The sequence below is a fragment of the Blennius ocellaris genome, assembly GCF_963422515.1.
Source record: "Blennius ocellaris genome assembly, contig: SCAFFOLD_178, whole genome shotgun sequence".
Taxonomy (NCBI): Eukaryota; Metazoa; Chordata; class Actinopteri; order Blenniiformes; family Blenniidae; genus Blennius; species Blennius ocellaris.
Genome location: NW_027661939.1, coordinates 1 through 17500, shown reverse-complemented (window position 1 = coordinate 17500; position 17500 = coordinate 1). Strand labels below are relative to the sequence as shown.

The 17500-nt window shown below is 52.2% G+C and overlaps 1 protein-coding gene across 1 annotated transcript in view; it reads left to right on the top strand.

Moving 5' to 3' along the window:
• LOC308148560 (uncharacterized protein) overlaps nt 1–9253 on the top strand; it is a gene marked incomplete at its 3' end in the record, with an annotated part of 13414 nt that extends 4161 nt beyond the window's left edge. The window contains exons 2-3 of the mRNA XM_080522034.1: nt 8392–8892; nt 9018–9253. Of these exons, the coding sequence (XP_080378160.1) occupies nt 8429–8892; nt 9018–9253 (700 nt within the window). The remainder of the gene's footprint in view (nt 1–8391; nt 8893–9017) is intronic.
• Between the last annotated feature and the right edge of the window lie 8247 nt (nt 9254–17500).

Sequence of the window (17500 nt, the reverse complement as noted above, 5' to 3'; positions counted from 1 at the left end):
AGATTACCTCCTGGGTCATTGCTGCCATCTGAAGTAATTAGATTACCTCCTGGAGCATTACTGTCTGCTGAAGTAATCAGATTACCTCCAAAATCATTAGTGTCTGCTGAAGTAATCAGATTACCTCCTGGATCACTACTCGCTCAGCGTGTTGGAATGACTAATTGGGATTACTTGAAATACTACCAGGATCATTACTGTCTGTTAGCATTAGCTGGTGCTACATGTTAGCATTAGCTGGTGGCTACATGTGAGCATTAGCTGTTGCTACACATTAGCATTAGTTGGTGGCTACACGTTAGCATTAGTTGGTGGCTACTTTTTAGCATTAGCTGGTGCTACACATTAGCATTAGTTGGTGGCTACATGTTAGCATTAGCTGGTGCTAGACATTAGCATTAGTTGGTGGCTACACGTTAGCATTAGCTGGTGCTAGACATTATCATTAGTTGGCGGCTACATGTTAGCATTAGCTGGTGCTACACATTAGCATTAGTTGGCGGCGCCATGTTAACATTTTGACGTGTGTGTCGCTTTAAAAAGCTGCTGCTGCTCTCTGACACGTCCTCTGTCTCCGGAGCAACGTCTCTTTGGTTCTGCTGTCACTTTTCTTCATTCAGTGGTTCTGGAACCTCGCTGAGCTTCCTGCCCTCCACCCCCCTCCTCCACCCTCCACCCCCCTCCATCACGCTGAGCTGATGACAGAGTGAATGACTGTCATCATCTAGAACCTGCTGAGTCGGACTCTTTGACTTCCTGTTAGAATTCACTTTCTGTCTGAACTCCACTGACCTTTGACCTCAGACCGAGTCTGTGTCCACTGTCTCCGGAGGACAGGCTGTGTTCTGGAGACGTTGTGATTTGTTCTGGAGACGTTGTGATTTGTTCTGGAGACGTTCTGGAAACCTTCGGTTTTGTTCTAGAGACGTTCTAGAAATGTTCTGTTTTGTTCTGGAGACATTCTGGAGACGTTGTGTTTTGTTCTGGAGACGTTGTGTTTTGATCTGAAGACGTTGTGTTTTGTTCTGGATACGTTGTGTCTTGTTCTGGAGACGTTCTGGACACGATTTGTTTTGTTCTGGATACATTGTGTTTTGTTCTGGAGATGTTCTGGAGACGTTGTGTTTTGTTCTGGAGACGTTCTGGAAACCTTCTGTTTTGTTCTGGAGACGTTCTAGAAACGTTCTGTTTTGTTCTGGAGATGTTCTGGAGACGTTCTGGAGACGTTGTGTTTTGTTCTGGAGACGTTGTGTTTTGTTCTGAAGATGTTGTGTTTTGTTCTGGATACATTGTGTTTTGTTCTGGAGACGTTCTGGAGACGTGTTTTGTTCTGGAGACGTTCTGGAGACGTTTTGTTTTGTTCTGGATACATTGTGTTTTGTTCTGGAGACGTTCTGGAGACATTTTGTTTTGTTCTGGAGACGTTGTGTTTTGTTCTGGAGACGTTCTGGAGACGTTGTGTTTTGTTCTGGAGACGTTCTGGAGACGTTTTGTTTTGTTCTAGATACATTGTGTTTTGTTCTGGAGACGTTCTGGAGACGTTGTGTTTTGTTCTGGAGACGTTTTGTTCTGGATGCGTTGTGTTTTGTTTTGTTCTGGAGACGTTCTGGAGACGTTGTGTTTTGTTCTGGAGACGTTTTGTTCTGGATGCGTTGTGTTTTGTTCTGGAGACGTTTTGTTCTGGAGACGTGTTTTTTTTCTGGAGACATTCTGGAGACGTGTTTTGTTCTGGAGACGTTATGAATGCGTTGTGTTTTGTTCTGGAGACGTTCTGGAGACGTTGTGTTTTGTTCTGGAGACGTTCTGGATGCGTTGTGTTTTGTTCTGGAGACGTTCTGGATGCGTTGTGTTTTGTTCTGGAGACGTTCTGGAGACGTTGTGTTTTGTTCTGGAGACGTTCTGGAGACGTTGTGTTTTGTTCTGGAGACGTTGTGTTTTGTTCTGGAGACGTTGTGTTTTGTTCTGGAGACGTTCTGGATGCGTTGTGTTTTGTTCTGGAGACCTTCTGGAGACGTGTTTTGTTCTGGAGACGTTCTGGATGCGTTGTGTTTTGTTCTGGAGACGTTCTGGAGACGTTGTGTTTTGTTCTGGAGACGTTCTGGAGACGTTGTGTTTTGTTCTGGATGCATTGTGTTTTGTTCTGGAGACGTTGTGTTTTGTTCTGGAGACGTGTTTTGTTCTGGAGACGTTCTGGAGACGTTGTGTTTATTTCTGGAGACGTTCTGGAGATGTTGTGTTTTGTTCTGGAGACGTTCTGGATGCGTTGTGTTTTGTTCTGGAGACGTTCTGGAGATGTTGTGTTTTGTTCTGGAGACGTTCTGGAGACGTTGTGTTTTGTTCTGGATGCATTGTGTTTTGTTCTGGAGACGTTCTGGGGACGTTGTGTTTTGTTCTGGAGACGTGTTTTGTTCTGGAGACGTTCTGGAGACGTTGTGTTTTGTTCTGGAGACGTTCTAGAGATCCTTCCCATAGCACAGCCCTGCTGTGGAACCAGGTGTGACTGGCAGACCTTCACTGGACGTCTGGTCGTCATGGAAACAGCCGGTGTGATCAGACGTCAGACTGTAATAAAGCAGAAACACTCCTTCAGCCTGACCTTCAGCAGGAGCTGCTTTTCCCCACGCCCCTCGAACGCACCACGTCCAAATGTCAGCACAGTTTATACTTTCAACACCTTCAGCCTCCACCCAGTCCTGACGGAGCCACCAAACCACTGACCAAACTACTGACTGAACTACTGACCAAACTATTGACCAAACTACTGACTGAACTACTGACTGATCTACTGCCCAAACTACTGACCAAACTACTGACCAAACTACTGACCGAACTACTGACTGAACTACTGACCAAACTACTGACCAAACTATTGACCAAACTACTGACTGAACTACTGACCAAACTACTGACCAAACTATTGACCAAACTATTGACCAAACCACTGACCAAACCACTGACCAAACCACTGACCAAACTATTGACCAAACTATTGACCAAACCACTGACCAAACTATTGACCAAACTACTGACCAAACCACTGACCAAACTACTGACCACACTACTGACCAAACTACTGACCACACTACTGACCACACTACTGACCAAACTACTGACCACACTACTGACCAAACCACTGACCAAACTACTGACCAAACTACTGACCACACTACTGACCAAACCACTGACCAAACTACTGACTAAACTACTGACTGAACCAGGGGGGACAGTTCCAGTCTGGACCGGGGGGACAGTAGAGTGTCCCCGGGGGACAGGTGATTGACATTCTGGTCAGCGGCTCTGGGAGCTGCAGGAAGCGTGAGCTCACGTTTACCCACGATGCATCTGGCTCTCATTAAGCCTCACAATGCTGACTCAGCGACGAGTCGGGGAAACGAAACTCGATTCTGCCTGAGGAATGTGAATGCTGAGTCAGCATTCACACCTTCATTCATTCACGGCAGCCAGGACTCGTGGCTGGCTGGACGACTCTGTCCTGGACGACACTGTCCTGGAGGACACTGTCCTGGTCTGGCTGGACGACTCTGTCCTGGACGACACTGTCCTGGAGGACACTGTCCTGATCTGGCTGGACGACTCTGTCCTGGAGGACACTGTCCCGGTCTGGCTGGACGACTCTGTCCTGGACGACACTGTCCTGGAGGACACTGTCCTGATCTGGCTGGACGACTCTGTCCTGGAGGACACTGTCCCGGTCCCGTTGGACGACTCCGTCCCTCGAACCTCAGCCACAGAGACTAGGTGGAACCAGAGAGAACCTGAATGGTTCTAGAGACGACCAACATGTTGGACTGGTTCCTATGTGGACTGTAAACACTGGTTTCCATGGCAACAGCAGAAACGTGGGAAATGATCATGTGACCATGTTCGTCCACTAGTTGGTGCTGTTTGAGTACTGAACACACACACTCACATTCTATTGGACAAACCATATATATACATATATATATATACACATACACGTATATATATATATACACATACACGTATATATATATATATATATATATATCCAGTGAAACTCTTCTTCTTCATATATGTATATATGTACTAGTTTATTCAGTGAAACAAACTGCATCAATAGAAAGAAGAAGAGTTTCACTGGAGACATCTTTTATTTATGGACTGTTGGTTTCCTCCATCGCCTTTATCACCACACACACACACACACACACACACACACACACACACACACACACACACACACACACACACACACACACACACACACACACACAGTTGTCAGGGTGAAGGTTGTTTTCTTAGATATCTGTTCGACTTCCTGTTTGTTGTCAAAGGTTTGACGTGTGTGTGTTGCTATAAATAGTGTCTCTGAGTGTGCCAGAGTGTCCCAGAGTGTCTCAGAGTGTCTCAGAGTGAGGCGGGGTGTCCCAGAGTGTCTCAGAGTGTCTCAGAGTGAGGCGGGGTGTCCCAGAGTGTCTCAGAGTGTCTCAGAGTGAGGCGGGGTGTCCCAGAGTGTCTCAGAGTGTCTCAGAGTGAGGCGGGGTGTCCCAGAGTGTCTCAGAGTGTCTCAGAGTGAGGCGGGGTGTCCCAGATTTTCTCAGAGTGTCTCAGAGTGAGGCGGGGTGTCCCAGAGTGTCTCAGAGTGTCTCAGAGTGAGGCGGGGTGTCCCAGAGTGTCTCAGAGTGTCTCAGAGTGTCTCAGAGTGAGGCGGGTGTCCCAGAGTGTCTCAGAGTGTCTCAGAGTGAGGCGGGGTGTCCCAGAGTGTCTCAGAGTGAGGCGGGGTGTCCCAGAGTGTCTCAGAGTGTCTCAGAGTGAGGCGGGGTGTGACGGGGGTTTCAGGGACGAGTGGCGGGACGACCAGGAGACGTATGTCCATGTTTTCCGCTGCCATTGTTTGTTTCTAGGAGCAGCGCCTGAATCACTTCCTGTTTGTGTGTGTGTGTGTGTGTGTGTGTGTGTGTGTGTGTGTGTGTGTGTGTGTGTGTGTGTGTGTGTGTGTGTGTGTGTGTGTGTGTGTGTGTGTGTGTGTGTGTGTGTGTGTCCTGCAGACTCACCTGAACCAGAGTCTGCAGGACAGACAGGAGACGTGTCTCAGCCAGTGTCCCTGTTCTGCTGGAAAACCTGGTCAGAGAACCTTCCTAGGACAGGTGGGGGACAGGTGGAGGACAGGTGGAGAACAGGAGGAGGACAGGTGGGGGACAGGTGGAGAACAGGAGGAGGACAGGTGGAGGACAGGTGGGGGACAGGTGGGGGACAGGAGGAGGACAGGTGGAGGAGGAGGACAGGTGGAGGTGGAGGGCAGGTGGGGGAGGGTGGAGGAGGGGGAGGGTGTAGGGCAGGTGGGGGAGGGTGGAGGAGGGGGAGGGTGACGAAGCAGTGTGACAGATCAAAGTCTACGTTAATGTTTACACTCTGACTCACCTGAGCATCATGTGACCTCCTCACGGCCAATCAGAGCCTCTCCTGTTGCCATGGAGACGCTTTGATTCTTCATCGAGTCTCATGATAAAGACTTTCCTTATGTTCGTCCCCGTCCTGTTGTCCCCGTCCTGCTGTCCCCGTCCTGCTGTCCCCGTCACTCGAGGGCGTCATGAGGCTAAACGTTACAACTTTGGCTATTTATGGCGCCGATAGAAACACGCTCTGTTTGGAACCCGAACTCCACCCGTCCCGTCCTGTCCTGACCCGTCCTGTCCCATCCTGTCCCAACCCATCCCATCCTGTCCTGACCCGTCCTGTCCTGTCCCATCCTGTCCTGTCCTGTCCTGTCCTGTCCTGTCCTGTCCTGTCCCATCCTGTCCTGTCCTGTCCTGTCCTGTCCTGACCCGTCCTGTCCCATCCTGTCCCAACCCATCCCATCCTGTCCTGTCCCATCCTGTCCTGACTCGTCCTGTCCCATCCTGTCCCAACCCATCCCATCCTGTCCTGTCCCATCCTGTCCTGACTCGTCCTGTCCCATCCTGTCCCAACCCATCCCATCCTGTCCTGTCCCATCCTGTCCTGACTCGTCCTGTCCCATCCTGTCCCAACCCATCCCATCCTGTCCTGACCCGTCCTGTCCCATCCTGTCCTGTCCTGTCCTGTCCTGTCCTGACCCGTCCTGTCCCATCCTGTCCCAACCCATCCCATCCTGTCCTGACCCGTCCTGTCCTGTCCCATCCTGTCCTGACTCGTCCTGTCCCATCCTGTCCCAACCCATCCCATCCTGTCCTGACCCGTCCTGTCCTGTCCCATCCTGTCCTGTCCTGTCCTGTCCTGTCCTGACCCGTCCTGTCCCATCCTGTCCCAACCCATCCCATCCTGTCCTGACCCGTCCTGTCCTGTCCCATCCTGTCCCGTCCTGTCCTGTCCTGTCCTGTCCTGTCCTGTCCTGACCCGCCCTGACCCGTTCCGTCCTGTCCTGACCCGTCCTGTCCTGTCCTGTCCCATCCTGTCCCATACCGTCCTGTCCCGTCCCGGATGTCTCAGAGCGAGGCGGACGTGTTGCCATGGTAACTGGCCGGCTGTTATCTGAGCCGCCATAAAGTGAGGGAGTCTTATCAGGGTGTGTCATGCGGAGGAAGTGGTGAGAATTCCTGCGCTCGTGAAGGCAGCACCACTTCAGGTGCACCGGCTGTGAATGAGCAACTCAATTCAACTCAACTTTATTTATAAAGCACCGAATGACTGCGTCGCCTCTGGTGAGAGAGAGATGGGGGCCTAGGTGTCCCTCCAGTTGTCCCTCTAGGTGTCCCTCCAGGTGCCCCTCCAGGTGTCCCTCTAGGTGTCCCTCCAGTTGTCCCTCTAGGTGTCCCTCCAGTTGTCCCTCTAGGTGTCCCTCCAGGTGTCCCGCTAGGTGTCCCTCCAGGTGTCCCTCCAGTAACAATTGTCCTCATACCTGGAATGTCTCTTCAGAAGTGAACAAAGTCTGTCCTCTCCATCTCTCTCTGTCTGTCTCTCTCTCTCTGTCTCTCTCTCTCTCTGTCTCTCTCTCTCTCTGTCTCTCTCTCTCTCTCGCTCTCTGTCTCTCTCTCTCTCTCTCTCTGTCTCCTTCTCTCTCCCTCATTGTCTCTCTCTCACTGTCTCTCTCTCTCTGTCTCTCTCTCTCTCTCTGTCTGTCTCTCTCTCTCTGTCTCTCTCCCTGTCTCTCTCTCTCTCTTTCTCTCTCTCTCTGTCTCTGTCTCCTTCTCTCTCCCTCTCTCTCTCTCGCTCTCATTCTCTCTCTCTCTCTCTCTCTCTCTCTCTCTGTCTGTCTGTCTGTCTGTCTGTCTGTCTGTCTCTCTCTCTCTCTGTCTCTCTCTCTCTCTCTGTCTCCCTCTCTCTCTCTGTCTCTCTCTGTCTCTCTCTCTCTCTCTCTCTCTCTCTCTCCATTGTCTCTCTCTCTCTCTCTCTCTCTCTCATTGTCTCTCTCTCACTGTCTCTCTCTCTCTCTCATTGTCTCTCTCTCACTGTCTCTCTCTCTCTCTCTCTCTCTCACTGTCTGTCTCTCTCTCTCTCTCTCTCTGTCTGTCTGTCTCTCTCTCTCTCTGTCTGTCTGTCTCTCTCTCTCTCTCTCTCACTGTCTCTCTCTCTCTCTCTCTCACTGTCTCTCTCTCTCTCTCTCTCTCTCTCTCTCTCTCTCTCCCTCTCTCGTCACAACAGTATCGTAGTGACTTGGGACAAGTAACTGTAATCTGATTACTGGTTAGGAATGTTGCGTTCTGAACCTCCAGACTTCTTTACTCTCAGGAATGTTGGGAAACATTCGCTCGTCTTCGCGCCGCCAGACGACTGTTGTCCGCATTAGCGGCTAAAGCGAGCTTTAGCGTTAGCATCTCCGCGGACAAAGCGGTCCTGCTAGCATGCTATTGTGTCTTAAGAACCACGACCGCCGTTGTTCCTTCTGGACCCTGTCAACTGCCTCTCTTCTCTCATTGGCTCTCTCTCTTCGCTCTCTCTCTCTATCTCTCTCTCTCTCTGTCTCTCATTGTCTCTCTCTCATTGTCTCTCTCTCTCTCTCTCTCTCTCTCTCATTGTCTCTCTCTCTCTCTCTCTCTCATTGTCTCTCTCTCTCTCTCTGCTCTCTCTCTCTCTCTCTCTCTCTCTCATTGTCTCTCTCATCGCTCTCTCTCTCTCTCTCTCTCTCATTGTCTCTCTCTCTCTCTCTCTCTCTCATTGTCTCTCTCTCTCTCGCTCTCCTCTCTCTCTCTCTCTCTCTCTCATTGTCTCTCTCTCTCTCTCTCTCTCTCTCATTGTCTCTCTCTCTCTCTCCCTCTGTCCGCATTAGCGGCTAAAGCTAGCTTTAGCGTTAGCGTCTCCGCGGACAAACTGTCCTGCTAGCATGCTAACGTGTCTTAAGAACCACGACCGCCGTTGTTCCTTCTGGACCCTGTCAAACTGCCTCTCTTCTCTCATTGGCTCTTCACTGACGAGTCTCCTCCCCCCCCCCAGGTCCCCTCCCCTCTCCCCCCCCTCCCCCGGCCCCGTCATGCCCGTCTTCCAGAAGCTGCCGTTGCGCCTGAAGGGCGGCGGCCCCACCTTGGAGAACGCCCTGATCCTGCGCAGGATGAGCCTGAACCTCGCCCCCCGCCACAACCCCTTCCAGGACGAGGAGGACGAGGACACCGTCCCCCCCCACCACCCCCCACCGGGCGGCGGCTCGCTGCTGGACGGCGACGCCCCCAGGGACCGGAACCCCTTCGAGGACGAGGAGGACGAGAACGAGGCCAATGAGGGCAAGAGGAAGGGCGGCGGCTCGGCCAAGGGGTCCTTCAAGTTCCGGTCCCCCCTGAAGGGTCTGGGAAAGCTGGGCAAGAGCCTGCGGGCGTCCGGCCGGGGCAAGGCCGGAGCCACGCCGTCGCCCCCGGGGGGGGCGGGGTCGCCGCAGGGGACCCCCTCCCCCGCCACCAAGAAGAAGAAGGGCAGGAGGAGCTCCGAGGGCAGCCTGCTCAGGTGGGTAGGGGCAGCTTGGGGGGGTTCCCAACTCTCTATCGGTCGGAAAGCAGACTGGTGGGGTCGTTTCTAATACCCCCCCTTCTACCCCTCCTACACCCCCCCCCCCCCCCCCCCCCCCCCAGGTTTGCGGGTAAATACCGGGACTCCCTGGGGTCCCGTAAGGACTCGCTGGCGAACGGCGAGCCGAACGCCTCGGAGACGGACGGAGACTCGACGAGTCACCGTCTGTCCTTCATGAAGATGGTGGGACTGGGGAAGACCAGGAGGGAGTCCCTCAACGACCCCTCTGGAGGGGGGGAGGTGCAGGAGGAGGCGCAGGAGGAGGAGGAGGAGGTGAAGCCCCGGGAGCCGCTGTCAGGTGAGGGGAGGGTAAAGACGATCTGAGGGGGTATAGACGATCTAGTAAAGACGATAAGATAAAGACTTATCTTATCTTATCTGAGGGCAGTTTGTTGGGGGCATAGACGATCTGAGGGCAGTTTGTTGGGGGTAAAGACGATCTGAGGGCAGTTTGTTGGGGGTATAGACAATCTGAGGGCAGTTTGTTGGGGGTAAAGACGATCTGAGGGCAGTTTGTTAGAGGCATAGACGATCTGAGGGCAGTTTGTTGGGGGTAAAGACGATCTGAGGGCAGTTTGTTGGGGGTATAGACGATCTGAGGGCAGTTGTTGGGGGTATAGACGATCTGAGGGCAGTTTGTTGGGGGTATAGACGATCTGAGGGCAGTTTGTTGGGGGTAAAGACGATCTGAGGGCAGTTTGTTGGGGGTATAGACGATCTGAGGGCAGTTTGTTGGGGGTATAGACGATCTGAGGGCAGTTTGTTGGGGGTAAAGACGATCTGAGGGCAGTTTGTTAGAGGCATAGACGATCTGAGGGCAGTTTGTTGGGGGTAAAGACGATCTGAGGGCAGTTTGTTGGGGGTATAGACGATCGAGGGCAGTTTGTTGGGGGTATATACGATCTGAGGGCAGTTTGTTGGGGGTATAGACGATCTGAGGGCAGTTTGTTGGGGTAAAGACGATCTGAGGGCAGTTTGTTGGGGTAAAGACGATCTGAGGGCAGTTTGTTGGGGGTATAGACGATCTGAGGGCAGTTTGTTGGGGGTAAAGACGATCTGAGGGCAGTTTGTTGGGGGCATAGACGATCTGAGGGCAGTTGTGTTGGGGGTAAAGACGATCTGAGGGCAGTTTGTTGGGGGTAAAGACGATCTGAGGGCAGTTTGTTGGGGGTATAGACGATCTGGGGGGCAGTTTGTTGGGGGTATAGGACAATCTGGGGGCAGTTTGTTGGCGGTAAAGACGATCTGAGGGCAGTTTGTTGGGGGTATAGACGATCTGAGGGCAGTTTGTTGGGGGCATAGACGATCTGAGGGCCAGTTTGTTGGGGGTTAAGACGATCTGAGGGCAGTTTGTTGGGTATAGACGATCTGAGGGCAGTTTGTTGGCCGGTAAAGACGATCTGAGGGCAGTTTGTTGGGGGTAAAGACGATCTGAGGGCAGTTTGTTGGCGGTAAAGACGATCTGAGGGCAGTTTGTTGGGGGTAAAGACGATCTGAGGGCAGTTTGTTGGGGGTAAAGACGATCTGAGGGCAGTTTGTTGGGGGTAAAGACGATCTGAGGGCAGTTTGTTGGGGGTATAGACGATCTGAGGGCAGTTTGTTGGTGGTAAAGACGATCTGAGGGCAGTTTGTTGGGGGTAAAGACGATCTGAGGGCAGTTTGTTGGGGGCATAGACGATCTGAGGGCAGTTTGTTGGGGGTAAAGACGATCTGAGGGCAGTTTGTTGGGGGTAAAGACGATCTGAGGGCAGTTTGTTGGGGGTAAAGATGATCTGAGGGCAGTTTGTTGGGGGTATAGACGATCTGAGGGCAGTTTGTTTGGGGTAAAGACGATCTGAGGGCAGTTTGTTGGGGGTAAAGACGATCTGAGGGCAGTTTGTTGGGGGTAAAGACGATCTGAGGGCAGTTTGTTGGGGGTATAGACGATCTGAGGGCAGTTTGTTGGCGGTAAAGACGATCTGAGGGCAGTTTGTTGGGGGTAAAGACGATCTGAGGGCAGTTTGTTGGGGGTAAAGACGATCTGAGGGCAGTTTGTTGGGGGTAAAGACGATCTGAGGGCAGTTTGTTTGGGGTAAAGACCATCTGAGGGCAGTTTGTTGGGGGTAAAGACGATCTGAGGGCAGTTTGTTGGGGGTAAAGACGATCTGAGGGCAGTTTGTTGGGGGTATAGACGATCTGAGGGCAGTTTGTTGGGGGTATAGACGATCTGAGGGCAGTTTGTTGGGGTAAAGACGATCTGAGGGCAGTTTGTTGGGGGTAAAGACGATCTGAGGGCAGTTTGTTGGGGGTATAGACGATCTGAGGGCAGTTTGTTGGGGGTAAAGACGATCTGAGGGCAGTTTGTTGGGGGCATAGACGATCTGAGGGCAGTTTGTTGGGGTAAAGACGATCTGAGGGCAGTTTGTTGGGGTATAGACGATCTGAGGGCAGTTTGTTGGGGGTAAAGACGATCTGAGGGCAGTTTGTTGGGGGTAAAGATGATCTGAGGGCAGTTTGTTGGGGGTAAAGACGATCTGAGGGCAGTTTGTTGGGGGTAAAGACGATCTGAGGGCAGTTTGTTGGGGGCATAGACGATCTGAGGGCAGTTTGTTGGGGGTTAAGACGATCTGAGGGCAGTTTGTTGGGGTATAGACGATCTGAGGGCAGTTTGTTGGCGGTAAAGACGATCTGAGGGCAGTTTGTTGGGGGTAAAGACGATCTGAGGGCAGTTTGTTGGCGGTAAAGACGATCTGAGGGCAGTTTGTTGGGGGTAAAGACGATCTGAGGGCAGTTTGTTGGGGGTAAAGACGATCTGAGGGCAGTTTGTTGGGGGTAAAGACGATCTGAGGGCAGTTTGTTGGGGGTATAGACGATCTGAGGGCAGTTTGTTGGTAGTAAAGACGATCTGAGGGCAGTTTGTTGGGGGTAAAGACGATCTGAGGGCAGTTTGTTGGGGGCATAGACGATCTGAGGGCAGTTTGTTGGGGGTAAAGACGATCTGAGGGCAGTTTGTTGGGGGTAAAGACGATCTGAGGGCAGTTTGTTGGGGGTAAAGATGATCTGAGGGCAGTTTGTTGGGGGTATAGACGATCTGAGGGCAGTTTGTTTGGGGTAAAGACGATCTGAGGGCAGTTTGTTGGGGGTATAGACGATCTGAGGGCAGTTTGTTGGGGGTAAAGACGATCTGAGGGCAGTTTGTTTGGGGTAAAGACCATCTGAGGGCAGTTTGTTGGGGGTAAAGACGATCTGAGGGCAGTTTGTTGGGGGTAAAGACGATCTGAGGGCAGTTTGTTGGGGGTATAGACGATCTGAGGGCAGTTTGTTGGGGGTATAGACGATCTGAGGGCAGTTTGTTAGAGGCATAGACGATCTGAGGGCAGTTTGTTGGCGGTAAAGACGATCTGAGGGCAGTTTGTTGGGGCATAGACGATCTGAGGGCAGTTTGTTGGGGGTATAGACGATCTGAGGGCAGTTTGTTGGGGGTAAAGACGATCTGAGGGCAGTTTGTTGGGGCATAGACGATCTGAGGGCAGTTTGTTGGGGGTATAAACGATCTGAGGGCAGTTTGTTGGGGGTAAAGACGATCTGAGGGCAGTTTGTTGGGGGCATAGACGATCTGAGGGCAGTTTGTTGGGGGTTAAGACGATCTGAGGGCAGTTTGTTGGGGGTAAAGACGATCTGAGGGCAGTTTGTTGGGGTATAGACGATCTGAGGGCAGTTTGTTGGGGGTAAAGACGATCTGAGGGCAGTTTGTTGGGGGTATAGACGATCTGAGGGCAGTTTGTTGGGGGTAAAGACGATCTGAGGGCAGTTTGTTGGGGTATAGACGATCTGAGGGCAGTTTGTTGGGGGTAAAGACGATCTGAGGGCAGTTTGTTGGGGGTATAGACGATCTGAGGACAGTTTGTTGGGGGTTAAGACGATCTGAGGGCAGTTTGTTGGGGGTATAGACGATCTGAGGGCAGTTTGTTGGGGGTAAAGACGATCTGAGGGCAGTTTGTTGGGGTATAGACGATCTGAGGGCAGTTTGTTGGGGGTAAAGACGATCTGAGGGCAGTTTGTTGGGGGTATAGACGATCTGAGGACAGTTTGTTGGGGGTTAAGACGATCTGAGGGCAGTTTGTTGGGGGTATAGACGATCTGAGGACAGTTTGTTGGGGGTTAAGACGATCTGAGGGCAGTTTGTTGGGGGTAAATAAAGACGATCTTCCAGCGAAATGGTGATTCATTCCTGTCGTCGTTTTCTCATGAACTCGTCTCCGCCGCCGCCCTACTTTATGACCCTGTGTGTTTGTGTTTGTGTGTGTGTGTGTGTGTGTGTGTGTGTGTGTGTGTGTGTGTGTGTGTGTGTGTGTGTTTGTGTGTGTGTTAAACACTTCAGTGTGGCAGCGCCTGGAAACTTTCTGAGGGCGTCTATTGTTTACTGTGTGCTTGTGTAACGTGTGTGTGTGTGTGTGTGTGTGTGTGTGTGTGTGTGTGTGTGTGTGTGTGTGTGTGTGTGTGTGTGTGTGTGTGTGTGTGTGTGTGTGTGTCCACAGTTCCTCCACACCCTTGTTGACTCCTTGAGCACGTTTGTGTTTTGGTGTCATCAGAGTTCGGTTGTTGAAACGTGACCTGCAGCCGGTGGGCTGGTCACCATGGTTGCCATGGTCACCATGGTTAGCATGGTCACCAGGAGTTTCTATGGTCGTCATGGAGACGGAGTCCCAGGTCGTTTTTGCCCGTTGACGGGGCGACGGAGTGTTTTCATAAAGTTGTTCTCTACTTCCTCCTCTCTACTTCCTCCTCTCTACTTCCTCTTCTCTACTTCTTCCTCTCTACTTCCTCTTCTCTACTTCCTCTTCTCTCCTTCTTCCTCTCTACTTCCTCCTCTCTACTTCCTCTTCTCTACTTCTTCCTCTCTACTTCCTCCTCTCTACTTCCTCTTCTCTACTTCTTCCTCTCTACTTCCTCTTCTCTACTTCTTCCTCTCTACTTCCTCCTCTCTACTTCCTCTTCTCTACTTCCTCCTCTCTACTTCCTCTTCTCTACTTCTTCCTCTCTACTTCCTCTTCTCTACTTCTTCCTCTCTACTTCCTCTTCTCTACTTCCTCCTCTCTTCTTCTTCCTCTCTACTTCCTCCTCTCTACTTCTTCCTCTCTACTTCCTCTTCTCTACTTCCTCCTCTCTATTTCCTCCTCTCTACTTCTTCCTCTCTACTTCCTCCTCTCTACTTCCTCTTCTCTACTTCCTCCTCTCTACTTCCTCTTCTCTACTTCCTCTTCTCTACTTCTTCCTCTCTACTTCCTCCTCTCTACTTCCTCTTCTCTACTTCCTCCTCTCTACTTCCTCCTCTCTACTTCCTCTTCTCTACTTCTTCCTCTCTACTTCCTCTTCTCTACTTCTTCCTCTCTACTTCCTCTTCTCTACTTCTTCCTCTCTATCTCCTCTTCTCTACTTCTTCCTCTCTACTTCCTCCTCTCTACTTCCTCCTCTCTACTTCCTCTTCTCTACTTCTTCCTCTCTACTTCCTCTTCTCTACTTCCTCCTCTCTACTTCCTCTTCTCTACTTCTTCCTCTACTTCCTCCTCTCTACTTCTCCTCTCTACTCCTCTTCTCTACTTCTTCCTCTCTACCTCCTCTTCTCTACTTCCTCCTCTCTACCTCCTCTTCTCTACTTCCTCTTCTCTACTTCTTCCTCTCTACTTCTCCTCTCTACCTCCTCTTCTCTACTTCTTCCTCTCTACCTCCTCTTCTCTACCTCCTCTTCTCTACTTCTTCCTCTCTACTTCCTCTTCTCTACTTCTTCCTCTCTACTTCTTCTTCTCTACTTCCTCTTCTCTACTTCATCCTCTCTACTCCTCTTCTCTACTTCTTCCTCTCTACTCTTCTTCTACCTCCTCTCTCTACTTCTTCCTCTCTACTTCTCTTCTCTACTTCATCCTCTCTACTTCCTCTTCTCTACTTCTCCCTCTACTCCTTTCTCTACCTCCTCTTCTCTACTTCCTCTTCTCTACTTCTTCCTCCTCTACTTCCTCCTCTCTACCTCCTCTTCTCTACTTCCTCCTCTCTACTTCCTCTTCTCTACTTCCTCCTCTCTACTCCTCTTCTCTACCTCCTCTTCTCTACTTCCTCCTCTCTACTTCCTCCTCTCTACTTCCTCTTCTCTACTTCCTGGTTCTTGAACGTCTAGTTCTTGGACAGTTGGACATTAGTAGGACGTCTCCGTCAGGAGTAGACTCTGGTCCCTGGACCGGTCTGGACCTGCAGGAGGGACTAGGAACCGTCTGGACCTGCAGGAGGGACGAGGACTGGATTTGTTTGTGGTTCAGCAGCTCAGGTTTCTGATGCGGGTGGAGAAAACAAGCGCCTCCAACCAGACCAGGACTCACTGCAGGGACAGGTTTCCAGGGTCTCCAGGGTTTCCAGGGTCTCCAGGGTCCTCCAGGGTTTCCAGGGTCTCCAGGGTTTCCAGGGTTTCCAGGCTCTCCAGGGTCTCCAGGGTCTCCAGGGTTTCCAGGGTGTCCAGGGTCTCCAGGGTTTCCAGGCTCTCCAGGGTTCCAGGGTTTCCAGGGTGTCCAGGGTCTCCAGGGTTTCCAGGGTCTCCAGGGTTTCCAGAGTTTCCAGGGTTTCCAGGGTCTCCAGGGTTTCCAGGGTTTCCAGGGTCTCCAGGGTCTCCAGGGTTTCCAGGGGTCTCCAGGGTCTCCAGGGTGTCCAGGGTCTCCAGGGTTTCCAGGGTTTCCAGGGTCTCCAGGGTCTCCAGGGTCTCCAGGGTTTCCAGGGTCTCCAGGGTCTCCAGGGTTTCCAGGGTATCCAGGGTTTCCAGAGTTTCCAGGGATTCCAGGGTTTCCAGGGTCCTCCAGGGTTTCCAGGGTCTCCAGGGTCTCCAGGGTTTCTAGAGTTTCCAGGGTTTCCAGGGTCTCCAGGGTTTCCAGGGTCTCCAGGGTTTCCAGGGATTCCAGGGTTTCCAGAGTTTCCAGGGTCTCCAGGGTCTCCAGGGTTTCCAGGGTTTCCAGGGTCTCAAGGGTTTCCAGGGTTTCAGGGTCTCCAGGGTTTCCAGGGTTTCCAGGGTCTCCAGGGTTTCAGGGTTTCCCAGGGTCTCCAGGGTTTCCTCGTTCCGATTGAATTTTAAAATAGTTTAAGCGTCACAAATGAAAAATAAGAGTGTGTGTGTGTGTGTGTGTGTGTGTGTGTGTGTGTGTGTGTGTGTGTGTGTTGTGTGTGTGTGTGTGTGTGTGTGGTGTGTGTGTGTGTGTGTGAAGCAACAGCAGAGATGTGAGTCTCAGATTTCATCCAGAGACACAAAGCTTCTTCTGTCTTTGCTCAGTAGAGCGTCAGTCCTCCTCATCCCTCCATCCCTCCTCCTCATCCCTCCATCCCTCCATCCCTCCTCGTCATCCCTCCATCCCTCCTCCTCATCCTCCATCCCTCCTCGTCCATCCCTCCATCCCTCCTCCTCATCCCTCCATCCCTCCATCCCTCCTCGTCATCCCTCCATCCCTCCTCCTCATCCCTCCATCCCTCCATCCCTCCTCGTCATCCCTCCATCCCTCCTCCTCATCCCTCCATCCCTCCATCCCTCCTCCTCATCCCTCCATCCTCCTCCTCATCCTCCATCCCTCCATCCCTCCTCCTCATCCCTCCATCACTCGTCCTCATCCCTCCATCCCTCCATCACTCCTCCTCATCCCTCCATCCCTCCATCCCTCCTCCTCATCCCTCCATCCCTCCTCCTCATCCCTCCATCCCTCCATCCCTCCTCCTCATCCCTCCATCACTCATCCTCATCCTCCATCCCTCCATCACTCCTCCTCATCCCTCCATCCCTTCCTCATCCCTCCATCACTCCTCCTCATCCCTCCATCACTCCTCCTCATCCCCATCACTCGTCTCATCCCTCCATCCCTCCATCACTCCTCCTCATCCCTCCATCCCTCCTCCTCATCCCTCATCCCTCCATCCCTCCTCCTCATCCCTCCATCAATCGTCCTCATCCCTCATCCCTCATCACTCCTCCTCATCCCCTCCATCCCTCCTCCTCATCTCATCCCTCCATCCCTCCTCCTCATCCCTCCATCACTCCTCCTCATCCCTCCATCCCTCCATCACTCCTCCTCATCCCTCCATCCCTCCTCCTCATCCCTCCATCACTCCTCCTCATCCCTCCATCCCTCCTCCTCATCCCTCCATCACTCCTCCTCATCCCTCCATCACCTCATCCCTCCATCACTCCTCCTCATCCCTCCATCCCTCCTCCTCATCCCTCCATCACTCCTCCTCATCCCTCCATCCCTCCTCCTCATCCCTCCATCACTCCTCCTCATCCCTCCATCCCTCCTCCTCATCCCTCCATCACTCCTCCTCATCCCTCCATCACCTCATCCCTCCATCACTCCTCCTCATCCCTCCATCCCTCCTCCTCATCCCCCCCATCACTCCTCCTCATCCCTCCATCCCTCCTCCTCATCCGTCCATCACTCCTCCTCATCCCTCCATCACTCGTCCTCATCCCTCCATCCCTCCATCACTCCTCCTCATCCCTCCATCCCTCCTCCTCATCCCTCCATCCCTCCATCCCTCCTCCTCA